The sequence below is a fragment of the Thunnus albacares genome, chromosome 5 (assembly GCF_914725855.1).
Source record: "Thunnus albacares chromosome 5, fThuAlb1.1, whole genome shotgun sequence".
Classification (NCBI taxonomy): domain Eukaryota; kingdom Metazoa; phylum Chordata; class Actinopteri; order Scombriformes; family Scombridae; genus Thunnus; species Thunnus albacares.
In genome coordinates this window covers 31,109,103-31,136,827 of record NC_058110.1, presented here as the reverse complement: position 1 = coordinate 31,136,827, position 27,725 = coordinate 31,109,103, and the positions used below count along the sequence as shown (strand labels likewise).

Genomic DNA, 27,725 nt, shown 5'->3' with positions numbered 1-27,725 from the left:
GGGAAATTAACTTGACATGAAACTCAATTAAAAAAACACCCGGCCTTCCCTCTAAAAGTGACCGGTCCGATTGATAGGCAAAGCAATTAAGCCCTAATTCGTCCTGTGGAACTAAGCACTGTTGTTGTATAGACAGCACTCAAGTGGTAATGCCTAGTAAAGTAAATCAAGCTGTTGTTGAGGCAAAATTGCACAGGCGCAGTCAACCTTACCTGGATGATTTGGGTTGTAAAAACAGCATAAACTTCATTCAGTTCAGGTTCTGTGAGGAGAAATCAAATCTTGGGAGCAGAGGGAGCAAATGCATCCTGAATGTAATGTGTTGGTCAATATCCTTCTGCAAAAAAAAACAAAAAACAGACCATCTGCATAACCTCAAATGCTGTGATATGCAACTTTAGTGCCCCCATGTGGCGACAGACGGCACAGCACAGGCACAGGACATTCAACAAGTGGCAGATTTAGTGTATTTCACAGCCACATGTTTTCTAAACTTTACAACTTTCTGGCGTAATTTGAGCATATTTCAGACAAATTAACATACAAGAAATGATTCAAAAGTCCCGTCACGTTCTGTGTTTTTGTTCTGTGCTGCTTTATTAGTGCCCTTTATAATAAATCAAGGCCCCTCCTGAATGTTTTCATCTCACCTACACACAAAGTAGCAGATATGCTTTAGGCAGTGTAAATGTTTTTGATAAGACTTCACACCCATATCAGAAGAGATTTGTGCTGCTAGATATGATTGAGAATTGTATCACCGATCAAAGGTTAACCACTGATAACATACAGTAGTGGAGACTAAAGCCAGCTCCGTTCATTGTCAGTGACTGTTTTTCAACAGGGGGCGCTAGAGTGTAATGATAAAGATTTTACTCCCAATAGTTACAAGTCAAAATCTGGATGTTTATCTGAACTTCAATCACCAGATCACTGATATTACACTAAGGTGACTGTAAGGCAGTGAAGGATCAAATGTTGGTCCTGGGAGTGTCCTTTTGACCCTGAAATGATCATTTAATAGAGAATTGTTATAGACATATAATGAAAATAAGAACAGTGAAGTGGTATGGACTTCACAGTGAATGTAAAACAGATTTTAGAGGATTTTAAATGCAATATTTTGGGAGTCACACATGACTGGGATAATATGTCAATGTGGGCAGTGAGGAAGAAAACACTTATATATCCAAAAAGAAAGGAAGAAAAAAGATGTCTGGCTTTGCTGAATCTGCACATTTTGACTTTTTTAACTTGCAGTTTGATATTAAAATGCTTGTTCATGTTCTATGTGACAGCATATATTTGAAAACCCCCTTTTTTTTTTAAGTATCAGGTACTGGGCTGCCCATGTAGGAAGTGTCATTTTACAATACTAAAATTATAACAAGGCATCAAATCCAAATGATGAAATGTGTTAAAAATATTTGATCATTTGTCTCCTTGATCGTGTCCCCCCCCCATCCTCCTCTTCCCCCTCAAACACACACATAAACACACACACACACACACTCCGTCTCCTTGGTGTATGGTGCCCCCTCCTGTTGCTCTTGGTCCATTCACATGAAGCAGTCACTCACATCTGTCTCCTGCAAGTGATACAGTTAAAGTAAACTGGTCATTTCATCCCACTAGATAACATGATAAAGAAATGACCTGTTTACAGTAGAAGCCTTTAAAGAGTGATTGCAACCACAAGTCTTTGAGTGTTGGCCTCTGATTTTATGGATAAAGATAAAGGTAAAGCACTACTCTCTTTACTGTCCTTACATGTCCTTCAGATTTTGTCATTTTACTGATTACTTTTAGACATTTTAGACCCCGAGCCCACATCAAACCACAAACCGGCTGATTGAACTCTTCAAGACACTCACTTGGTGTCAAACAAGGGACTGTTGAGGAGACATTACAATCTTACATGACAGGAAATATGGATGTATGAATGGATGGATAGAGAGAGTATGACTCTAGAAACTGCTGGAGGAAACTGTCAGTGATGGTCGCTGTAGGTATTCTCTCTCAACAACTGGAAATAAATAATCATAGTTCACGGATAGAGACCGGTGTTGTTTCCTCTCTCTTTCTAAGTATTTGTGTTTTATTTCGTCAATGCTGTGTCCCCCGTAGAACCACTATTGGTTGATTCAGAGTGTTGTAGTGTCTTGTGAAGACACTGAAGGTGAGGTTGAGGATCGGACTTTTATAAATGGCTGCGATCTCCTCAAAACGTATTTTGCAAGATAAGAGAAGCAAAGTTGGAGGTCTGTTGGTTTGAATATCTGGCCATAAATATCTTATCAATAGTGCTGATCTGTAGTGTTTGTATGAAAAGCAGGATGTTGCTAAAAACTTGTTTTGTTGTCACTTGTCATTTCATCTGTATCTCTCAATGCACTGTTTCTACAGAAATGGAATTTAGACATTAAAATGTACAAATATTGTAGTTCTCCTGTTTAGTGTCACTTTACAAAAATGGTAAATTATTTGGTGAGTTTGTTTTGGCTTTCAAGATGAAAAAAACAGTCCCTAGTCCAGTGTTGAACATGTTCTGTATAAGTTATGCATATGAGCTGATAGGCACATTAAGACATTGAAATTTTGTTTTCTTATTTAAAAAAAATCATTGGTGCAATCTCAGACAATAATTGGAAGCTTTATAATATTTGCTATCATATTTATGTGAACTATATTCATGTATATGAACAGCTGCATGCAATAAAAATAGCTTTTCACACTGAAAACATACATGCATTGGCCTATTTTTTATGTGGGGTGCAAAAAGGTCACATGGACCATCTGAAGTTGCATTAAATTAATTAAAACTCTCATTATGTCTGAATATGTGTAAAAAAAACACTTTAGAGCAAAAATAATACTTAGTTTAAAAGTATAAAAGTGCATAAAAGTATGTGACAAAGTGGCTTAGTGTTTAAATTATGGCTTTAAACGATCATTTATGATGTGTCCTAACATGAACAATGAATAAAAATGATTATATATATATTTATAAAGTTTTATTATAGAGAACTCCGGCTCTCCTCCTGCTTGAATGGGCATGTATATCTGCGCATGCGCTCTGCTACCTCGGTCTGTCAGGGCGGTGATCTCTCTCCCTCTCTCTCACACACAGTGCTTCTGTGTGTCTCTCTATCTCTCTCTCTCTCTCTGGGAAAAACCCGAGCAGGAGGAGAGCAGCAGAAGGGGGGAGGAGGAGGTCTCCTTCTTCTTCTTCTTCTTCCGATACAGCGGCGGCAGCAGGATATTTAGAAAAATAAATCAAAAAACCCACGCACCAAACCCCCCGGTGCGGAGCGGCAGAGGAAGAAAAAAAAACACACGGATGTGCCTCCGAAAGCGCAGCGGATACCGCCCTCCGGACCTTATTAATGCCAAGATTGTGAGTATCTGATCGGCTGCAGAAACGAGCCTGAACACGGGGAGGGGAGGGGTGCTGGTTTCAGTTTAATTTCTCCTTCCCTGGGCTCCAGTCAGCGGCGGGGCTTTTCCCCGCTCCGCGGTGTTGAGGAAAAGGTCGGTCTCCGTGATTCCTTCCCTACCTCTCCTCCCTCCCTCCTTTCCTTCTTCCCTTTCTTACCTCCTTGATTCCTCCTCAAGAATGGGCAGCAGGCTGGCAGTCTTCGGGAAAAAAGAGGAGGAGGAGGAGGAAACCATGTTCTTGTTTCTTTTCTCGTCTTTACCTGTTTCCTTTTTTAACGGTTTTCTTCTGACATTGACTCCAGCGGGGGTGTTTCAGTCGCTCTCTCTTTAGTTTGCTGTTCTTTTTTTTCTGTGACAAAACAGGACGCTCTAAAACCACACTAACAGCTCATGGGTAGAAAACTGAGGAAGGAGAGAAAATGATTTCTTACTTTGGTTCTTTTGTGTCTTTCTTCTTTGCTTAAGTTGAGTTTAATTGAGTTTGAAGTAAATTAATGACTGTAAACTGACATTTCTGCTGTTGGTAACCACGGGTTTTTAGGGGAGAACCGGTTCAATTGTAACACAGAGGCTTAAAGGCCACATTAAACTAGCATGTATGATAATTAAATGTTGTACCAAACTTAACTCATTTAATTGGAATCTTTATCACTGTCTTTGGATTAGATTGATGTTGTAAAAAGTCTGCAACAATTTCTTTCCACTTCCTTTTAGCTACTTTAACAAATGAATTTCTTCAGTCAGCCAACACTAAATTGTCTTTACTGTGTTTACGTTTGAAGGTACAGTTGCAATTCAGATTTGAAAAAGGAAGGAAGCTATTAGCTAATTCTGTTTGATACAATACTTAACCGGTTAAATAAAATTGCAAGGTTGATGACATTTGGTGTGGCTTCCTGTCTGTTGTGAGACAGAATTCAGGAGATGTAGTTTTGTTTTTAGATGACGAGTTTGCTAGCTCAAGAGCTAACTTAAAGGTGCAGTGTGTAGAATTTAGTGCATACTTATGAATATAATATTCATAAGTATGTTTTAATCACCTGAAAATAAGAATCACTGTGTTTTTGTTATCTCAGGATGAGCCCTTTATATCTGCATGCAGAGCAGCTTCTACAGTAGTAGAGTTTCACGGCCACCTATACGCTTGGAAGAGGAGGGGGAGATATTCAGTTTGTTACAATCTGCAACCTCACGGCCACTAAATCCTACGCACTGTACCTTTAAGTGGTAGTGGTGGGCAACCTCTACAGTACTCAAAGAAAACTTGTAGTGTCTGTTGGTGTGAATGGGCTCTGAGGTGGCATTCAGACTGAAAACTGAACTGCGTTACAGCGGCTGCGGTGGTTTGGGCGTGTTGTTTGAGCTACAGGCCAGACAGTAAAATACAGGAAGTCGAGCTAAAGATTAATGCATTTGAAGACTTAGTACCAGAAGCCAAAACACTGAAAAACAGTTTGTAAAACTCACAGGATTTTACAACTCTGGAAAGTTATCATGGTGGCAACTCAGGGCTCCAACTTTTTTCACCACCGTTCGGGAACCATCCCGAAAAACAATTTTAACCACCCCAAAATTAAAATGTTGTATCTTTACTTTTTAAAGCAAGACAGAGTTTGCCTGGGACCCACAAATGACTGAATCCGCCCCTGTTGATGTATGAGTGTTTTCTTCAATGATTTACTTTAAAAGGCGGATCCATTTTTTTTTGTTTATTTTAGGTTTTCATATCATTCTGTGGCTTCTCAGTAGTGTTCCATATGTATTCAAATCCAAAAACTCAAATTATGGTTTAAGTACATATGTTTTAGCATCAAAATGCCATTTTCCCAAGCCCTTCTAAAAACTTTTTCCCATGTTACCTGACATAGGTTTCTGCATGATGACGTTGCTGCATATAGACTGATATAAACCCCATAACTCACCAGCCAGTAGCTACAGAAATGGACAGAGCACTCACAGTTGCTGCTGCTCTGCTAAACGTGCTAAGAGACACACAAACGGAGCACTCACAGTTGCTGCTGCTCTGCTAAACGTGCTAACAGACACACAGACGGAGCATTCACAGTTGCTGCTGCTCTGCTAAACGTGCTAACAGACACACAGACAGAGCACTCACAGTTGCTGCTGCTCTGCTAAACGTGCTAGCAGACACACAGACAGAGCACTCACAGTTGCTGCTGCTCTGCTAAACGTGGTAGCAGACACACAGACAGAGCACTCACAGTTGCTGCTGCTCTGCTAAACGTGCTAACAGACACACAGACAGAGCACTCACAGTTGCTGCTGCTCTGCTAAACGTGCTAGCAGACACACAGACAGAGCACTCACAGTTGCTGCTGCTCTGCTAAACGTGGTAGCAGACACACAGACAGAGCACTCACAGTTGCTGCTGCTCTGCTAAACGTGCTAACAGACACACAGACGGAGCGCTCACAGTTGCTGCTGCTCTGCTAAACGTGCTAACAGACACACAGACGGAGCATTCACAGTTGCTGCTGCTCTGCTAAACGTGCTAGCAGACACACAGACAGAGCACTCACAGTTGCTGCTGCTCTGCTAAACATGCTAGCAGACACACAGACAGAGCGCTCACAGTTGCTGCTGCTCTGCTAAACGTGCTAACAGACACACAGACGGAACACTCACAGTTGTTGCTGCTCTGCTAAACGTGCTAACAGACACACAGACTGAGCACTCACAGTTGCTGCTGCTCTGCTAAACGTGCTAACAGACACACAGACAGAGCACTCACAGTTGCTGCTGCTCTGCTAAACGTGCTAACAGACACACAGACAGAGCGCTCACTGTTGCATCAGTGGTCTAAACCTCCTCACTGATTTTTGCTAATGGCTGAGTTGGCGTTTCCATCTGAACAACCCAGAAAGAAAAATGCTAATGGAGTCATCCTTTAAAGATTAGAGATGCTTCTTTCAGTAATTGTAAATGTTTCCATGGTGAACTGTGTCTTTGCAATACAGTTTTATATTTAGCCAACTATATATGCTGCCTGCTGAGGTCTGGTTTCAGTTCTTGGTAATCCATGCGGTCTAGAAAGATTGTAGCATGCTGAGTGCACCAATTTCTGCAGCATTAATCACAAATTGGGCAGCCATTTGCGCAATGACGCCCATCACTGCTGTCCATGTACAAGTTATCTATGTTTAATAAGTGTTTAAACTTTAGATTTTAACAAAAAAGACCACAAGCGAGGTCCTGCCAGCAAGCCGTTTCTGACAGACCAGATTGATGGACCTGTACCGCGGGAACATTTCAGGTCTTGCCCTGAGTAGCCAGCCAGTGATGGTAACTATAGTAACAACATGAGAAGACGTGTTCTGTTGTAGTGCTTGGTTCAGTTTGTCATTTGCTTTGTAATAGATTAAAATAAATAAATAAAAGGTTTTTTTTAAAAAATCCCTTTCATCCCGGAGGCGTCCCACCTGTCATTTTCTACCATCAGCGGGACGACAGGATGCTGTTAGTCTTGAGCCCTGGGCAACTGTTTTATCTTTTGTCGTGATGATCGCAAGGTAAACAGTTGAATACGGTATTCACGTTACAAAATAATCCACCAGGAATGTGCGCTTGCATACATGATTGGCCAATGCGATGCCTTGCCAGATGATGTCAGATTGCATTGCGGCAAAAGTTGAGTTTGGTTCAACTCTTTGCCGGACTGCCAATGAGGGTTTTTTTACCAAGCAGTCTGCGGTGGCACCAGTTCTGCTGAAGTGCACTGGCCCCATTCAGACGAGAGGGAGGGCTACGTTTTTTCATGCAGAACTAATCCAGGTCTGAACTCCCCCCTAATGCCTCAATAAAAAAAGCGCCACGAACAACGTTCACCGGCTGTCTCACATAGCATTGTATCATTTGATTTTGTCAGTGTGGCATGGCGGTTGGCTATGAATACCGAGATACCCATGACCGACCCTCAGTCAGGGGTGCAAACCACACTGTAGTGAATTCAGACTTTATCATTGCAACTGGGAACAAAACATGTTGACGTAGTCGCCAAATTCATTCAAAATTGACCCAGAAGTGATGTAAGCTGCAGATTGTATTATCAGTTTTCAAAAAGCTCACTCTTGAACTTTTGCCAGTTGTTACCTTCCCATGTAACAAAATTTTAAGCTTGGTGGTTGTTTCTTACCAAAAATGCTCCTTGGAATTTGTAGTTAACTTCTCTCCTTATGTTTTTACGTACACAGAGGAATGATGGGACTTTCGGAAACCAATGGAACTGGGAATAACTCCTTACACTTTGCAACTGCATTTGTTGCTGTAGCACATACCATAGTGTTGATCCGACAAAACAAGACCTTTTAAAGAAATCACTTTGTGTTCTAAGAAAATAGAATGGGCATTTTTCATTGTGATCATTTTCCAAAATTATTAATCTAGAAAATAATCAGCCGATTAAACGGTAATGAAAATCATTAGTTGCAGCCCTGATGGACTTGACTTTGAACATGATCTTGTGAAAATGAACCCCCGACCCCGGCACGTTCCACACAGATTCAGTGACGCATTAAAAAGGTCAATCAACCAATTTATGGAACAGTTCAGACAAAAACAAAATCACCATTATATTCCTTTACTCTTCCTACTGTGTCTTTATGGTTTGTGAGTTTACAGTAATGTTAATTTTGTCAGCCATTTTTTTAATTTAGTCTTACTCCTTTGTCAAATGCCCTTTGTCATATTTAGTCAACCTCATCCTGTCTGGTCATTTTAGTCTTAATCAAAGAAAACCTTAACTATTTTAGTATAGTTTTAGTCAGTGAAAACTGTTCACATTGTAGTGGGTTTTTTTTAGACTTCTGTTTTTTCAGATTATATTGAACACATCAGCCAATGTAGTCATTTTGTGTCATTTTAGTCAAACTTATTTAAGAAAAAACACAGGTTGAATGATTAAGAACGCAGCTTTGCAGAAAGTGTCTGGTCTGATGGTAACAATTTAAGGAATACATCCAGACATGCAACATGTTCTTAGAATATTTAATTTGAACCAACACGATTCAACAACTGGGGCCCAATTCTCTCTTTAAAACTATTATAAAACACTGAGAGCTGTACAGACAATAAAATATTTTCAAACCAATTTTTTGATCATCCAAAGTACATGACAAACTTAACTTTCTGTTCTGAACAACGGAAATAAAAACCTACTAAAACTTGAAAGAATACTGAACATACACCAACTGCAACCTGCTTGCATTGAAAAAACACAAATAAACAGATTAGAGGTCACTAATGTGCTCCACTACACTTTCACATCAGCATCCCCACCTATTTACCAGATACTTGCAACACTATCATACGTGCGCACACACACATACACACCAACACCGACACTTTTCTGACGTTTAACCGCACGCTCTCTCTCTCTCTCTCTCTCTCTCTCTCACTCAAACACACACACACATACACACACATATATATGTATTGTAATTTAGAAAAAAAAAAAACATAATACAATATTTTGTCTCCCTTGTTTTTGTCAATAAAAATAAAGAGAGATTTTGGTGAAGTTTTTATTTTTTAAACTACATTTTAGTCGTTTTTTTTTGTCAACAATATCGCATGTTGCTCACAGTTTAATGACGTCAGCACCGTTTTGTCTTAGTCATGGAAAGAAAGGTTGTTGACAAACATATTTAGTCATAGTTGTTTTTTTTTTAAATGAAATCAACACCAGTTTATCGTGACCTTGCTGTGCTCGATGGTATGTTTATGTATAAACTGACACTATGAAGATCCTACAGCTGTCCTGTGATAAGTCTTATTGTATACAACATCCTGTGTAGCACAACCTTCTGTATAAACTGTCACTTTAATTTTCCCATTTGCACTTAAAGGATTCTTTTTTTTAATTCCTATGTATGACCATATAAGGTGTAGCTTCCGGTTAGCTTCTTTTAAGAGGAAGAGACACAAAAAGCAGAAACGAATGTGTTGTTGCGTCAACACTTAAATCTATCAGAGATGGTATTGAGCCCTCCTTTTTCTTTCTTCCAGCCTCTTCATCCCCTCATTGTGTAGTAAATGCCTTTTCATGAATCATTAAAATCATTGAATCATAACGGACAGGTATGTATGAGGGTATTGCACGGGAAGGAATTAAGGTTTTAGGAGGTGTCAGACCTGCCGACTCTTAGCTTTTCTTCTCTGTTTTTTTTTTAACTTTGGTGTGTCTGAACATGTGGAACCGCTGGCTATCAAATGTCAACATCCATCTCCTTTTGTCCATATAGATTCTTGAGTTTTGTGGTCCCTTTCCTGTAGCTGCTTCAAATTACATACTCAGCTCTGAAGGAAAAAACAAAACCACTGTTGGAAGAAGAGTGACATTTGTTTTAAGGCGTCCCGGTGATGTTCGTTGTTGTGAAAAGTTTGCTCTCGCTTGACTGAATAAACCGTGACAAAACTTTCAGAAATCCACATTCCTCTTCTACAAGGATCTGTCATTTATTTGGGGATTGTCAACCCGAAAGTAGCCCTTGTATACTGCATCACCATAGAAACCAGGATCAACAGTATTAGCTCTCAGGAAAAAAAAGATGTCTGTGGCTAATTTTTGGGTCCCGACCCTGAGATTAAGAAACACACCACCTCTCAGATACTGACTTATACATGATCAGGAGTCTCGCAGCTTTTTTTTTTCTTCTTGTTGCCAGTTGGTACATACTTCCTCTTCCTGTGTCTTTCTTCATTGTGTCTGTTGCTTGCTTCCTCTTCTTTCAGTTTGGTCATCGCCTTCCCTTCCTGCATCTCTCTTTCGCTATTTCTGTCACCCCCCCCGCTTTGTCTCCTCTTCCCTCTCAGTCTTTTTGTGTCTGATTCTTTTGTTTTTTTGTCTTTCATTCCATCTTTACTTATTGATGTGTGTTGTTTGTGCCTGTGTATGTTGTCACCGTTCTCTCAAGTGTGTGTGTCTTCATTGTCATCTTGTGCTATGAGTATCTGATGGTTATACTCTGTATGTTGCTGGTTTTGATGTTAAAGTCCATGAAAATCCACTCAAAACCAGCGTTCCCATGTCATTATTGATGTCAAATGTGAAAACCTTAAGATATCCTGAATGCCAAATGTTTGTTCAGGAACTAAAAAAAGACCAGCTTTATTTTTAGTTAGACCACCATACATTTTTGAGGTTATCTGGTGGGATTTTGAAAGGAACCTCTCAAGAGGTCAGCAAGTTTTCTCAGTCCACAGAGGACCATGGCATTCTTTGAATCATATGAACTCACCAAAATGTCACAAAAGTTGGAGTTACAAGGGATACGGATACGGTGACCTGTGGCCTTAGGCAATAAAATCAAAGCAATTTGCATTATTAATAATTAATCAAGAAAATAATAAGCAGAACATTCATTTGACCTATTAAACTTAGTGAAGTTTGAAGCATAGTGAATAATGCCCGTCACCATTTTCAGAAGCACAAGGTGATCAAATTGTTTGTTTTGTCCAATCATCACTGAGAAACATAAATATATAGCAAAAAATATACACTATCACCACATAAGACAAAAAGAAGAAAATCGTCGCTATTGGGATGCTGGAAGTAGGGGATGTTCACCATTGTTGCAATAACACAATAAGGGTGCAACAGAGAAAATTCTTCTTTTTCCACCACATTGTTTCACCCAGAATGTGGGTGAAAGAAGTGATTTTTTTTTTTTTTTTTTTTTTTGGTGTCATGTGTGGTCACTGGCTGGCCTAAATGATCTGTGTGTTTAAATAAGAGTTGCATTGGCAGATACCAAATTGATTTACATGCTGATTTGTATATCAGACATTTCTATGTGTGCCAGATCAGATCTGAATATATCAGTGCCCAATCAGTACATCAGCACGGTTAGTATACTGTGTATCAGTGTTTATCAGATTTTTTGGCCAAAAAAATCAGAAAACCTCAAAAAATCAGTATCAGTCACGCTCCACGTGCGGTTTCTCTGTTTACATGTTTCTAATACATATCTGTATCTGTATCATATCAGTGCCACATATCAACTAAAAATCAGAAATGAGTCACCTCTGCCAGGCAGTTGTGAGTATCGCCTTCACTTGACAGCATTTCTGAGTAATGATGTCTTCAAAAGTCAAATTCTGTTCAATGTTGCTGCCATTTAAAGGTTTTGCCACCATGTAGAACTGTCTAGTGCGGCTTCAACTGGAAAACCATTGAAGCGGTGAGAACTGCAGATTGGATTTAACAAAGTTTAACATTGCAAGCCCTTACAATCAAATCAAAACAGTATGGTAAATATATGAGGCCTCTCATTGTAGTATAAGTGGAGTCCACAAGCTAAAATATACTTTGAGTAAGCCCAGTCATACTTTGGCAGTATAGCTGTGAACGTAGCAGTGCAACATGGGTACAGTTCACACTATTTGTCAGGAAATAAATGTTCCTACTGTACATTTAGAAATGTTTCTGGTGGAGCGGCATCAGTACCAGTGAGTGACCAGTGAATTTTAAATCTTTAATTACAAACCAGTTTGTCGTTTTTTTTATCCATGTGTCTGACACCCCCACATCTCCGTTCACCAAAACTGTGCTCTGCTCCATAAGGGTAGTTAATGCTATAGATATGATTTGGATTGTGATATTAAAGATAAGATGATAATGTTCAATTATTGTTGCTTGAATAGAGGAGACGTTGCTATTAAATAGAATTTTTTGAATGTTTAAATATTTTCAATAAAATGTGCACCCTCTTTTGTAATGTTTATTCATGTGACTATGACGGTATTGCTTCCATAAAGCCATATTAAAGGTTTGATTATTTCAAATCTCCGTCAGAACCACCACGCTCAAGCTCACTTAAGGTGGACTGACTTTTAAGGAGGAATAGCTATTCTCATTTAGTGACAATCTCAGCCGTCCGGATTACAACAGATAACAGAGAAACATTGGCTGCTGAGCCACTTCACCCAATAGCATCAGGCATAGGTGATCTCACAGGTGACGATCTGACAGTGGACAACATCGCTCAACTCGAGTTTGACTGCCACACTTGTCAAGTTGGAGGCCAAAGTCCCTAAATTAGTCCTTCTATTTCCCCAAAATGACTTCATAGCATCATAAGCTTTCCTTATTTAAAACTACTGTAATTGGCATGATGAGCAACAACCTTGCCTCTAATCTCTGTCTCATGGTTTCAATGTGGAATTCAAGGTACTCACTTGAGAGGGATTTCAAAGGAAAACAAACCCTTAAGGTGTATTTCCACAGGGCAGCTGCTGTTTAACAACCTTACAACTCCAGGCCTTTTAACCTGTTTATCAAGAAAGGCTTGACGAAGCACATCGTTTCACACCATAGTCTTCTTACACTGCCAAAAACAGTATTATTGGTTTTCATCATCTTAAAATAGCTGTTTTTTTGTTTTTGTTTTTCACTGACCATTTATCCCAGGTTCAGTCCAATATTCACTGATGTTTTAGCCCCAGTTTAGTCCAATATTCACTGATGTTTTAGCCCCAGTTTAGTCCAATATTCACTGATGTTTTAGCCCCAGTTTGGTCCAGTATTCACTGATGTTTTAGCCCCAGTTTAGTCCAATATTCACTGATGTTTTAGCCCCAGTTTAGTCCAATATTCACTGATGTTTTAGCCCCAGTTTAGTCCAATATTCACTGATGTTTTAGCCCCAGTTCAGTCCAATATTCACTGATGTTTTAGCCCCAGTTTAGTCCAATATTCACTGATGTTTTAGCCCCAGTTTGGTCCAGTATTCACTGATGTTTGAGCTCCAGTTTGCTCCAGTATTCAGAGTTTGTTACACCCTAGTTTGGTCCAGTTAACTGAAGCTTAAACCCTGGTGTGGTTTAATATTCACTGATGATTTAGCTCTGCTTTGGTCCCAATATTTATTGGTATTAAAGTCCTGGTTTGGTCCAGTATTGATGTTTAGCCCTTTTTTGGTCCAGAATTTAGTGATTTTGATATTTCACCCAGCCTTACTGGATAATCTTTTTCCCAAATTTGGCATCTGTACCCCTGACTGCATGGAAGCCATTGAAATCATTTTTATGTGAGGTAACATGAGGCCAAGGATTGCTGTTGGCAGCCCACTGTGTGTTGATGAATTTAACTGACGGCGGAAACACATCATTTTATAATGACATTGATGAAGACTCTGTATTTTAATGTGGATCGGTCATGGCCTGGGGAATACCAGATCCGCCTAACAAAGTAGGGTTTTTTTTTTTTGCTGATACAAGTCAATGGATTCTCACATTACAGGGATGCATCTGATTCAGTGTTTAATATTAATTATTTGCTTAATGGAGTTTTGACGTGTGAAGGTTGAACATACGTCATCTGAGGGATGGGAAGTACCAATGACATACCATGATGCACCGAGAGTTACAGAAAGGCTTTCTGTAACTCTTGATTAGATAATCTTGTTAGAACATCCTCAGAATGTTTGCATAAGAGAAGTTCACGGAAACACACACTGATTCACTTTTTCTTTTAATTACTGTTTGGAAATGTTCTTGTAATTTGAGCAATTTGAATGAAAATGTAGGTTATGATTATGAGATGTTTGAAAATGTATGCCTTTCTCAAAGTATTGTTAAAGATGAATGATCCACCAATGATGGAAGATCTTTAGGGTGACAGGTGGATGATTCACACCCACTCACTATGGCCTTTTTTTTTTTTCTCTCCTTTTATGTGTGTGTGTGTGTGTGTGTGTATGTGTGTGCATGTTGCCTATGTGCGCCCATGTTTTTGCGGATGAATGAACCCTGGAATTTTGGTGCATTTTGTGGGTGTTATATGCGTGTTTGCTGTTTGTGCTTTTACATGTGTGTAAATTGTGTTTTCGGTCCGTGGCTGAATGTTCTCGTGGCATTTCACACATGTTCATGTATGACTGTGTATGTGACGCATTTGTATCGTACTTCTATGTTGCATATTTGCGTGAATGCATGTCTGCGCACATATATATTTTTGCATTCCCCCTGTGTGTATGCATATGTGTGTGAATTTACAAAGGAGAGGTCCGAGGCAGAAGGGGGGATGACATGCATGTGTCCGGCCTGCTAACATCGCTGACGACTCGCACACTAACCGACTGCCCGCCCTCACGATATGACGGACGTACTGGTAAACCAACTGTAACTCTTCCTCTCTCTGTCTCCCATATGCTCTTTCTTTCCTTTTCCTCTTGTGTTCATCTCTTCATTTTTCACTAAATGTCTTAGTTTGACTGTCTGGGAAATGTTTTAAGGCCCCTTTCAGACATCCCTTTATGGTAATCTAATGGCAATTTAACATCACTGTTACTAAGTCCAACCTAATAAGACTGCTGTCATGAGTGACATTAACATAAAAGTTATGAGAGCGGTCTTACTAGGTTGAATCTAGTAACGTATCTGTTTCAACGCAGCACAAGTCTGAATTGAACGCCGCCAGATTACCAAAAATTACAGCAGCACAAGGTGAAACATGCAGAAAGATGGAGTGTGTCTTCTATAAAAGTAAAGGGATACTCCCTCACTACAAACTGCTATTTTGATTTATATGTCACAAGACATATCCTAATTGGATTTTTTAAAGACCCCCTCCAGATATGTTTTAAACCATATATAACACACATAAGTAAAATGTGTGTGTAATAGGGCTTTTCCACCAAAGAAGTTTAATTATCTTGTTAAAATCCTAAAAAAAATGACATCTACTTGTTCTCCCTCATTAAAAAATCCAGAATCTATGAATATTTTTCATTTCAAAGGTTTAACTGCTGGACACAAGATGTCTCTTATCTCACTGAAAAGTCCGTTCTCAGTGTTTGTGCACTGGAGGCTTCAAGTTTCCACATCACACTTGTGGAAGTTGTGGACTGGACCATGATTGGCTTCAAACTACTTAATGTCACAAATCATACTCGTATGTATATGCCTCAAACTCAGATTTTTCATTTAACACAGAAAAACTTTCTTCTTCAGCAGATAAATGTGAAAACAAACTCTGCACATAGATCATTTTGCACAGTGAAGCTCAAACATCCAACTGAAGTAACAAGAAGCAGAACACATTTTGAGTGGAGTGGAGTTATATTATATATAATATTCATATTGGTATCAAAACAAAAATCCAGTATCAGTCAAGCTCAACTGTACTTATACTTTTCATTTGAATCTTTTCTCTCCTCTCCTCCTCTTGATCGTCCTCCTAAATTAAACTGTCATTTAACTTCCACATGTCACTGTTGACTATATACTGTATAACTGCTATCAGTTTGCCTCCCTCATATCTGTATGTCATTTCTCTCCCCTCTCTCTCTCTCCCTCCCTCTTTCTGTCTGGCTCTCTCCCTCTCTTATTATCTTATCTCTCTCTCCCCCCCCCCATTCCTCATTATCGCTGCCTCTCACCCACTTTCACCTCTTCATCTCTCCCTCTCTGTCGTTCTCCAGTTCTTCCTCCACCTCCCCCGAATTCCTTCACTTCTTCGGCTCTCTCACCCTCTCTTCCATTATACTCACTCTGTTTCCTCTCTCTCCTCCCTGTCTCGTCCTCACTTTCCTATCATCCTTCAATTTGAATGTTTCCTGATGCAAGGTTGCTGTTAAGGGAACTACATACATGCAGCTCATGAAGTGCACTGGAGCTGTATATGTGTGTTTGTGTCCACTTTTGGCCGTATGGCTCGCTGCTCAATGGCACCTTGGTGGTAAATCGTTAATTGAAGAGCTCAAATACCAAGAATTTGGTTAGTGGAGGTGAAGGTTAATATAACAATTTCCTCTGATGTTATTGGAGGCCGTTTGTATTTCAGGCGGTCCACCTCCACTATAATTCACTGTAGGAAACCCTCTGCATACATGGATGGCTGTCCCTGCAAGAGCTGTTCAAAAGTGGCAGACCTTCACACATACACCATGCGGCCAAAAGTATGTGGGAACCCAAACATTACTCACACCTTCATGGTTTCCCTGTGGCAGTTCCATTAAGTTGAAGTTAAAACTAACTTCAACTTAACAGTGTCTCCGTTAAGTTAATGTAGACTCTGTTGGGTTAGATGTACGACCAACTGGTGATTATGAAACTAACTTCAGCCTGGTGTCTGACCTGAGTGTTTTTTTCCTCACACATTTGCAACTGATTGTGACTAATTGGGCTGTTTGTCTCAACCTTTCCCAATTTGTAAAAACCCAGAAGGTTTCCTTTTTCCTGACATTGTGACGTGCTGTAAGCCAACGTACAATGCGATCAATCAATCGATATCTTGCTGAGTTGAGTCAGAAAGACCCAAGATATCGAAGTTACTAGATGACGGTCGCTTCTCTTGTTAAACATGTGGCCTTTTCTGTGTGATGTAGTGGCACTTCTCGCTTTTTCCTTAAGTTTAATTAGCCTAGCGAGGCAAGACAATCAAGTGTTACAAGACAGTGACTCTGAAAGAGCTGTGGTACAAACAAGTGCCAAATCAAGTAGTTGACCATGAGAAAGAGCGATAGACAGAAGGGTTTTTTTATATATATAAAAAGTAAGAAAAAACAGGAATTAGCAGGGCACAAAATTAGCACCAGCCAACAGCCAAATGCTAGTAAAATATGCAAATGGCTGGTAGATTTACTTCACTCACCAGCCAAAAAAAAAACCAATGGTAATCTATTGATTGGCTGGTAAAATTTGAACATTAATTAGCCATTTGGCCAGTGGACAAAGAAGTTTAATTTGTACCCAGGTAAGTAGACAAGTGCATAAGAAATACCATAAGCCATACCATTTCAGCTGAGGTAGGGCACTTCCATCCAAGCCAGTCAAGTTCTTCCACACTAAACTTGGAAAACCATTTCATTATGGACCTGACATTGTGCAGGGGAGTATTGTGATGTTGAAACAGGAAAGGACCTTCCCTGTCTAAAATATCATCGCATACTGAGGCATTAAGTTTTTCTTTCTCTGAAGCTAAAGGGCCCAAATAATGAAAAACAGGCCCAGACCAGTACGTAGACAGGTATGTCAATCAGAGAAAAGTAAGAAATCAACAAAACAGCAAACAGTTACTCATCTATTGTACCGTCCTTCCCATCAGATAAGAAGTAAACAGACACCATAGTTGTGAAAAGATGTCCCTGTCTGATTAATCGATGCCTATAGCATTTATGTAGCTTGAGGGATACACAGTCAGGTTTGCATTCTCGTGAAAGACAGAGGTTGACAAGTCTAGACTGGACTACAAGGGTGTCCAAGTTCAGAGGAAGAAGGAATTTTAATGTTGTTTTTTAGCAGCTCTTCCCTTTAAGCCACTGTGGCATGAATAGGCCCATGCAGTCAGGGGAAGGGTTGGGTGTGTGTGTGTGTGTGTGTGTATGTGTGTGTGTGTGTGGACACCAGGTCTGATTCATCAAGTTTCAGAAAGAAACCAAGAAACCCTGTGTGTCACAATACCTCTGACTCTGTTTCCTGTCTCTCTGTCTCCATCTTTTCCTCTTGCCTTGGACTGTTTTTTTTTTTTTTTTTTTTTCGTCTTTCTTCCTCCTTTACTGGAGTGAAGGCGTGTTGATTGATGGAGTCATTGTAGCTATTAGCCAAAGAGTGACAGAAAAATTGAAAAAAAGGACCCGTTTGTTCTTTCATACAGTCGTCCATCGTTGATTGAATCGTCTTGTCTCTGGTGAGCTATGAATGGTTTCTGTGTGCTGACGGTTAAATGTGCCTTTTTATTGAACTGGGTTTGGTTACTTCTTGCAGTCTCAGAAGTTGTGACTCGGTAGCTTAGCAGATAGAGCAAGGAAACACTGTGGTTTAGAGGTTTCAGTCGCTCTCTGACTGCCTGTGCTGAAAACTTAGAAAAGAAGTCGATAAGAGTGTCTAAATGTTGCGATTTTCATGTTCTGGTTTTAAACGCTCCTCTGTGAGTTATTGAGGAAATTCTCTGCTGTCTCTCTGTTGAAACTCTTTCAACACCCTGTTGGATAAAGTTGAAAACGCCTTGTCATCAAGCTTTAAACAAGACTGTTTATCTCAGTTCCTGAAAAAGTGAATATCTTGGCAACCTGCAGTTTTGCACGTTTTTAGCCAATGAGCTGCAAATCACTGTCATATTTTACATGTTCCAAACATTTTTCGACGATATCTCCTTTCAAGTCCGACTGTCGGTTTCTGTTTATGTGTGTGTGTGGTAATGCTGGTGTCAGCAGGTAATGGTACATTCAAGGATGCAGAGTTGGATGTGGCAACTCGTGTTATTGCAAGACACGAGCAGTCACATACCTTACTGTTTTTCTTCCGCGTTTGATATTCTGCCAACATAACGGACAAAAAAATGTTGCTGAGGAATTGGATAGCGGTTGTGCCATCGTTTCGTAGTAGAGGTTCACATTTTTCAGCCGAGGCGCTGACAGGTGGAGCTTCGGTGAAGAAAGTAGAACTGACTGATTTGATATTCGACTAATCATTTAAGTTCATTCCAGCTTCTCTAAATTGACAATATGTAGCTTTTTCTCAGTTTTATGTCATTGTAAATTGAATATCTTTGAGTTTTGGACACACATACTGACTGCAGCAGGGATCAGGTTGTGGAGAACTCAAGTTTTAACCATGAGATGACCATAAAGAAACGGCTTTTAAAGGGTTGGTTTGATTTTTGTCTCTGATCTCAAGTGGTATATGGTAAGTTGCATTCAAAGTATTTTAGTAGGACATCAGCATTTTCTCGTGCGGCTTAGGGAGATCCTTCTGAAACGAGCGTGTAGCGGCTTGCACGATGGCGTGTGTTGCGCTACGATTGTTAGCTGACACGTGTATGTAGTTGTGATTATGTACGCATTCCAGCGTGTTTGTGTACTGTAAGAGTAAATGCATGTGTGAGCAGTTGCAGCTTGATTATGTGCATCTAGTCAGCATGTTTGTGTGTGTGTGTGTGTGTGTATGTGTGTGTATGTGTGTGTTTAGACAGCCTTATCCATATAAGGAGAGGAGAGGAGATGACTTTGGGAGCTGATATAGGTTTGTCGGCGCAGCCCTCTGGTGAAAAATCTTGAATCTGTCACCACAGAGCGCTGTTAGCCTGGATTTATGGACCCACTTACTGCTTGTATGTGAGTATGTGTGTGTATGTGTGTGTGTGAGAAATTGTTGTCAAGTAAGAGAGTTTTAGTGTGAAAGCAAGGGAGTGTGTGTGTGACATTTTCAAAGAAAGAGTACATGAAGAGAGACAGATCAACAGCAAGAGGAGAGGAGCATACTGTGTAAAGCTTATGTGTGTGTGTGTGTGTGTGTGTGTGTGTATGGGTTGAATAGTGCATTAGTGAAGCTTTAGCGGTGTTCAACATGTCAAGGCAGGAGTTTGCAGAAGCTCCTGTTCTCCATAAAACATTTTCTGTTCTCCCTGCACCGGATCTGGGGTCTGACTCACTGAAATCCACCTGTACTGTTGTAAAATAACTAGCGGCTGTGGGGGTTCAAGTTCAAACTGACAGAAATAGGAACACACAGGACATTGGTTTTGCAATGGAAGCTATGACGACTGAAACTTAAGGAACTGCAACAGTTAGGAAATTGAGGATTTAAGTAATTTTACTCCCACTAAACAATATGAAGGTCACTGACCTTTTGTACTGTGTTGTATGTTGTGGAATAATATTAGAGCTGAAAAAAAAAAGGTTGATTAATCCATTAGTTGATGGACAATAAGTCAAGTCTCAGATGTTCCAGCTAAAGCTGAAGCTTCTAGTGGTGGAGACGCACGGGTGTTTCCTCACCTGAGGAACCGTGACCTCACCGTGATCACGCCCACAATAAAAAAAAAAAAAAAAAAAAAAAATCAAAACATGAGAGAACACGAAAGCCAGTCAGAACAAATCGGACCACTTCCACAAGCTGTGAAGTAATTATGCCTCGCAGCTTGAAGGTGTACGGGAATCCTGTTTAAATTCCTCTGTTGTACAGAAGCGGTGTTGCATAAGTCAAATGTGCTGGAAACGGGCCAGTGAAGAAAATTATTAACCTGTATAGGCTGAGGAAAAGATCTTTGTTCACGATTGTCTGTTAGGGACGCCCTGATTTGATTTGCAGGATTGGGATCACGGCTGGGGGATTGAGATCTTAGTATTATCTTGCCAAATTCAGTTCCTTTTACACTAAACAATATCTGCAGGATCCCAGGATTTATAGCGTGTGTGTGCTTGTGTGTCTGTGTGCACTTGTATATTCACATACTTAAAGGGGACATATCATGCACATTTCCAGGTCTATATTTTTTTAACCCGGGGCTCTACTGGAATATCTTTGTATGATTTACAGTTCAAAAGACTCCTCATTCATCTTATACTGGTCCTTTTTGCAGCCCCTCAGTTCAGCCTCTGTCTGAAACAGGCCGTTTAGCTCCTGTCTCTTTAAGGCCCGCCCCCTCCCGATAAGCCCGATGCTATGTTCTGATTGGTTAGCTCAAAATGTCAACTTCTCAAATACATCCATACATATTTGAGCCGGAATTCAATCCGAAATATGAGAGTGGACAACTTGAACAACACAAAATTAACTTAGCAACAACCTTAGCAACCAAGGCTACAAAACGGACGACCGTTTACGGGCATGCGTGATGAGCCGACGTCAGCTTGTCGACAGGGCAGGCTGACTTGTAGGGAGCATTTCTATGTACATTAATGTTTTGTAACTTTGACCATGTTTAACATAAATATCCAAAATCATAACAGTATATAAATAACAGAAAACTAGAAAAAGCATAATATGCACCTTTAAAACTATGGTATGTACTGAAGCAAAGAGGCTTTTTCCGAACATCATTAATGCTACCACACAGTTGTTGTTGCTATAATCCAACCATGATTTGCTGTTATTATGGTAATATAACCCGGTGAACTTTTCACCTTTCCAGGGTTCTTCCAGCTACTTTTCATGTTAAAATGGTACATTTACAATTCAGCTGTGTGGCAAATATATATATATATGATTATTATTTGTAGTATATTTTTTATTGAGAGAACAAAGCAGGGTGCAAAGCTATGCAGGCAATTCAACAAGTGGCTTAATCTAATATGCAGACCTCCATCCCCAACTAGAATAATATGCTGAAATGACTACATGTGACATCTTTTCCTTCCTCATAACAGCACAAAGAAATAACCTCAGGTAAAAAAAAAAAAAAAAAAATCTGGTGATGCTCCCCTCCTTTCCTCACTAATATGTCCCCTGTCCTCCATGACAGGACTGGACTCTGTACTCTTCCCAGTATTCAGCAAAAAATATGCCACAGTTAACAAAACTCTTACATTTAAGGTTCTATAATGTAAAATATTAAACCTCTCACATCTAAACACACACAGAAAAAAAGCAGCAGCTATAAACAGAAACAGCAGTTGTTACATTGATTAGCCTACCTGCAAGTGGCACATGCATCAAAATTGCATGGTCAAAATATGTAAAAATGCTCCCTGCAAGTCAAAAACCAGAGCTTCAACCTGCTCTGAATGCTTCATCTGTATCGTTCTCTGTTTTCTCTGCTTCCTCCTCGTGATGACATTAGATTCTCGACAAACAGCCATCCGTTCCGTAGTCTTTGCTAACGTTGTTTGTCCAGTTTGTCCACACAGTCCACTCACATATTTCAGATTTTGGCTTAAACATGTATGGATGTATTTGAGAAGTTGACATTTCAAGGAAAGAGTATGAAAAAGAAGTGAAATCTCACTACTACTGTTTGTTAGCCTCCAGTAGGCTTGGATGGTATCAAGGTATTACGCGAGTCTCCTGCAGCTAACATCCAGGCTAACAAGCTAACCTGGCGCCCAGCCCTCATAACAGAGCTGGGCTCGGGGTGAACTGACCAGGGGTCGGTGCTGATGCTCGGTAGTTAAAAACACACCTGTTTGAATATTTTCATACATATTAAGGCAAAGTAGTTTTCCACCAATCATACAATCTAAAGGCGTATCCAGCCAGACTGCATTCATAAATCCCAGGTTGAAGGGAACTGGTTATTGGCCAGCGTTGTTTCCTGCCACAACACGATTTAAAGTGCTTTGTGTGTTCGTCAGGTACTGCTGCTCTGTTTGCTGCTACCTTGATTTTCACAAGAAAAAAAAAAAAAAGGCGCTAATACTGCATGCTGTGCTGTTAAGCCACCCTAAATTACCGCAGGGGAAATTCCTTCACTGCGACAGCTTTATGTGGAATCAATTGCCACATCTAACTTTGTCTTGAGATGACTTCTACAAGTCAACTACAAAAGCAGTTTATTAGCCACATGATTTTATTCAACTGTCAGTCTGCCACCACCACCACCACCCGCGCATCATCTCCGTTCAGCCCACTGATGTGTGGCTGAAGTGTCATCAGGTCCTCCAGCAAGAATCTATGGAAGAAGGGCGCTTATTATTCATTATTCTATGGGTCATAAGTATTGTCTGAGTAAGCTAATTGCATATGCTGCAGAATTTAAATATAGCAGAGCTGGAAATGTGTATGATATTTTCCCTTTAAGAATATCTTACTCCAGACAAAAGTGTTGGACACACTAGATTTAAAATGATTCCTGGTCTCAGTCTACTCTGCTAAAATCACCTCAAAGTAAAGTTTTTAAACCCCCCCAACTGTTAAAACCTCCTGACTTCAGGACTCCAAACACAGGCAAGTGTCTTCACGTCCTCCTTCATGTGTCTTTGTCTCCCCCTCCTTCCCTCTGATCACTCTTTATTCAGTTCAGCAGAACTGTAACCGTCCCAGTTTACACACCGCAAACAAAAATCACATTTTAAATGACAGATATAGAATATACCAATTGCTTACTGTCTACCTCTCTTTTATTTAATTCATTCATTCATTTCATTTCTGTCTTTTGATCTGTCATTGTGACCCCTCCTCTCTGTCACACACACACACACACACACACACACACACACACACACACACACACACACACACACACACACAGGGCTGTTGGCGATCAGGTGGTGAGATTACAGAGCAGTAATCTCTCAGATTAATACTTAAAATGAGCGCTTAATTACTTAAACCCTGCTGGCAGACGCAGCTGTGTGTGTGTGTGTGTGTGTGTGTGTGTGTTGCTAGATGTACATGCAGTACACAAAAGCCCTGGCAATGTCTCTGTGAATTTAAATTTCATCTTGCTGTATTGGTGCGGTACGTCAGTCCATCTGTGTACAGCACAAAGATGTAGAGACATCTGATCACAGTAAAGTTATGTAAAAAAGTTACCAACATATTTTGATGAATGGAATTAAATACAGTGTACATTTGATTGTTTTATCATATATTTAGAATCCGTTAAATAACATGCATTTAATTTATATACATATCATGTACTGTTGTATCTGTGTAGCTAAAAGACACTTACCTCTGTCTATGGCTTCTACACTGACATGTAGCGTGTATGACCTACTGTACTGACTTCTAAAATAAACATTTATCATCAGTAAATTCAGAAAACATCACAGGTCATTACTAATATAAGCAAATACGAACAGAAACATCTGCTCTACTTATGTTAAAGCAGAAAGATCTTTCTGCAGTTCGCTTGTTGTCGGTTTTGTTTTCAGAAAACCACCTGTGAGGCTTTGACAGTCACAGTCACGGGATCTATTGTTGTTGTTGTTGTTGTTGTTGTTGTTATTGTTGAATGCTAACATCTCTGCCAGATCCCAGGAGGGAATCATCCATTTGGTCGTGTGTGTATGTATCTATCTGCAGCTAATCTCATGCACTACTGGACCTATCAGCCTAATATTTTTAGTGCTAGTTTATGACTGTATGCTCAAGGACCTCTTGTGATTGCGATGATTCACAATTTTTTTTTTTAATTTTTAATGCCATTGACTGCTCTGTTTTATACCGCCATTGACTGCTGACTCCTCGGTCCTCTTAACCTGCTGGCAGGGGCTACTAGTGATCAACAACTCTTTGTTGTCTTGTTTCCACTAATCAATCATGCCTTGGTGCTATGTTAGATCAGATCGGTACGTTTTAAGATTCATTTTCAGTTATCATTTAAAACTGTCCGCTGAGCCAGCAAGTCTAATATTTAAAGGCAGAGTGTTCCGTATTTTTGGGGCGTAAAAGTAGCATCCCTAAAGATTTTTGTGGCAACCTTGGGAACGGTTAAAAAAGCAGCTGTTGAGGATCTTAGGGTTCGTGGAGGATCATAGAACGATAGAGAGTCTGTGATATAAAATGAGGTGAGACCATTTAGTGTCTTAAAAACTAAGAGAAAGACTTTAAAGTTAGTTCTAAAAGATACAGGCAGCCAATGTAGGTTGCGTAAAACAGGAGTTATATGATCTCTCGCATTCTGAGTAGTTTAGTTTTGCAATGGCTGCTTTTGGTAGGCCAGGATATACTAGAGCGTTACAGTAGTCCAAGACCACTAGAAACAAAAGCATCATGCTGGCTCAGTAGAGATCTCACCTTAGCCATACTTGATGATAAAATGGCAACAAATGGTCAAGGTATTATAAAAGGCTTTAAAACTGAGGTCAGAATCTAAAAGGAAACCGAGGTTTTTCACTTGTGGTTGTGTTTGATCGCTACAAAGAAAGCTTTTGCGGTGTGTTTGTTTGACTGATAGTTCTCTATCACACACTCAGATGTGGTGAGTGTTGACTTTCTGGCAGCAGCACCTATCAGAGATAGTGACAAGTGGTAAACCCTAATTCCTGGGTTCAAGAAGGTGTACATACCAATGCCACAGTGTTGTCTCGGTGGTTGGAATAATGTCCCCAAACGCAAAGAGTTTTCTCCTTTGGGTTTAGTCACACCAGCATTTGCAATTGTTCACTGAGGCGAAGTCAATTCTTTACAGTGGTTTTTAGGTGAACTTTTAAATTTGTTGAGTTTGAATTTGCTCCGTTGACCACCGAACATGATCTCGATGGTGGATCTCTGTCGCTGTTGAACTATCAAAGATTCATTCTTATACACATGGAGAATTGGATGCAACCATGGATGTATAATACGAGCTGGACAGGATGGATAGGCCGGATTTTTTTTCCAGTGGTCTCTCATGGTATTGAGCCAAAAAATCCCCCTATGGCCCAAAAACCATTGTCCCCATAGACCACCATTGTAAAAGAGACGTCTGTAAAACTGTCGACAGGACACCTTGAACTGCAGACAAGCTCAATTACGACTCTTTCTATTATGATTTTTTGATCCATGAAGGTTTTATACTTGTAAAACTTCCCTCAAGCCGAGAAAAGTGATTTAAAAACCCATGACGTCATCGCAATGTAAAGTCTATAGACGGAGCAGGAAGTTGCGGGTGGGCCCAGCGGGGGAAACACTACTGCACACATTGAGTGGGCTGTACAATGCAGAAGCAAACCCAGAAGCTAGAAACTTTCTTTTTTGGCGTTTGCGCCAACCGAGCAATTCCTATAGGACCGAATGGAGGCCATGGATGCACTACAATCTTTTCTTTATGACTTTCTTTCACCTTTGGATGTAAAAGCAATGCCAATAGAGTCATCATACACTATATTTTGGCCACAAATTAAAGACAGCCACAACCAAAATCAACCACTGCAAGACCCACAGCTATGTCACCAAGCTTCCAGCAATATCAAATGAATTTGTAGTTTGACTTTGCACTGAAACTGAAACATCTTTAAGATCGGAGCTGTGTGAAAAACCCCCAAAGGTTTCTACTTCAACTTCATCCACAGGACACTGCGGCTAAGAAAAGTAAATTGTCTGTCTGTCTGTTTTTCCTCTTCCGTTAATAATGCGCATTTACACCCCTAATGCGTCTGTTGAAAGTGTGTATTGGCCTGTGTGTGTGTGTGTATGTGTGTGTGTGAGTGTGTAGTAGTGTAGAAGGGTTGTTCTGAGGAAGCAGCATGTGTGCTCTGTCAACCTTATCAGGATAAATACAGGTTAAAAAAAATATTTACAAAGATCAGAGATGGAGTTGAGATGAGAGGGAAGTGAACTATTGTGTGTATGTGTGTGTGTGTGTGTGTGCGTGCATGTGTGATTTCTAAGTCTTTCTAATGTCATCGAGCTTAATCAGATTAACACTCCGACCCAAATCCTGTTAAACACACAAGCACAAGCACAAGCACAAGCACACACACACTGAAAAACACGTGTAACAAAAGAGGAAGTGAGACATCTGCTCAAAAGGAACTGTACATGTTTGCTTCTTTCTTTCTTAAACTAAACTGGTAATGAATCTTCCCGTCGTGTTCAGTCATCACCTGTTAGAAACTACGAATTCACACACACTTTTTGAACAGACTTGCCTTTTCTCACACACACACACACACTCTCTTTCTCTCTCTCTTTCTCTCACACACACACACACACACACACAAAGTCTGAAATGTGATAGCTTTGTGTTATAAAAGATGTGGCGAGTGATAAAACAGGAAGGGAGTGTTCCTCTGCTGTTGCTCTGTCAGTGCAGGTGACATCAATGTGTGTGTGTGTGTTTCCGAAGGCTTGTGGTTATCTCTGTATTTCTTGTGTGTGCGTGTGTGCGTGTGTGTGTGTGTGTGTGTGTGTGTGTGTGTGTGTTTCAACACACTGTACACTCAACACCTGTTAGCGGTTCCACAGCGTGTGCTGCCTTTCTCAAACACTTGTAAACAACAGGAAAATGTTTGTTTGCTTTGTCAAAACTGGGTGGTTTTTTTTTTCTTCAGACGGTGTTTAGACACTGTAGAGACCTGAAGTTAGTTCACAGATGATCAACTAGCATCTGTAACTAAGTGGGTTTTCTCTATTGAAGTATTAAAGGAGCTGCATGTGGTGCCACTGTTTGCCCTAGTGGTCAAATGTTGTACTGCAACTGAAGTGCAAAAAGCATTTTCTCCATACTCCTGTAAGACTATGGACTGGACACCTTGAACAAACTGAGTTGTTACTACTATTTGTATTAATTAATATAAAGATTTAATATTTATTAAACTTTTCTAGAGCCTAGAAAAGCTATTTTTTTATGAGTGTGACACCATAGTGAGCAACTTTCATTGAAATAAACAGCTGAAACACAACATCCAGAGTCACAAGAGTTAAATATCTACATTATTACTGGATAGTTCAATTTAAAGGAAGTTTTTTCAAGCTTCATCTTTTGCTCATAATTCTGACCGTTCAGATTAAGGATCATGCTAACTTTTGCATTCACCACCAAATGTTTGTTTCTGACTGCAACCGAGAATAAACACTGTTTATTAAGATGTCTCGATGTGTCTTTACACACTGTGATTTTGGGCTGTTGAAAGTTGACAAATGAGAGAAATGGGAAAAAAAAAAAACTTTGCTCATAAATCCAA

The 27,725-nt window shown here is 40.0% G+C and overlaps 1 protein-coding gene across 8 annotated transcripts in view; it reads left to right on the top strand.

Annotated features, from left to right (window-relative positions):
- Positions 1–3,153: 3,153 nt before the first annotated feature.
- Positions 3,154–27,725, top strand: part of rgs19 (regulator of G protein signaling 19) — a 35,316-nt gene continuing 10,744 nt past the window's right edge. The window contains exons 1-2 of one of the 8 annotated variants that reach the window (XM_044352127.1): positions 3,155–3,397; positions 14,456–14,566. In XM_044352127.1, coding sequence (XP_044208062.1) covers positions 14,552–14,566 — 15 coding nt within the window. In that variant the 5' untranslated portion in view covers positions 3,155–3,397; positions 14,456–14,551. The other 7 variants (XM_044352128.1, XM_044352124.1, XM_044352125.1 and 4 more) reach the window with 7 other exon arrangements.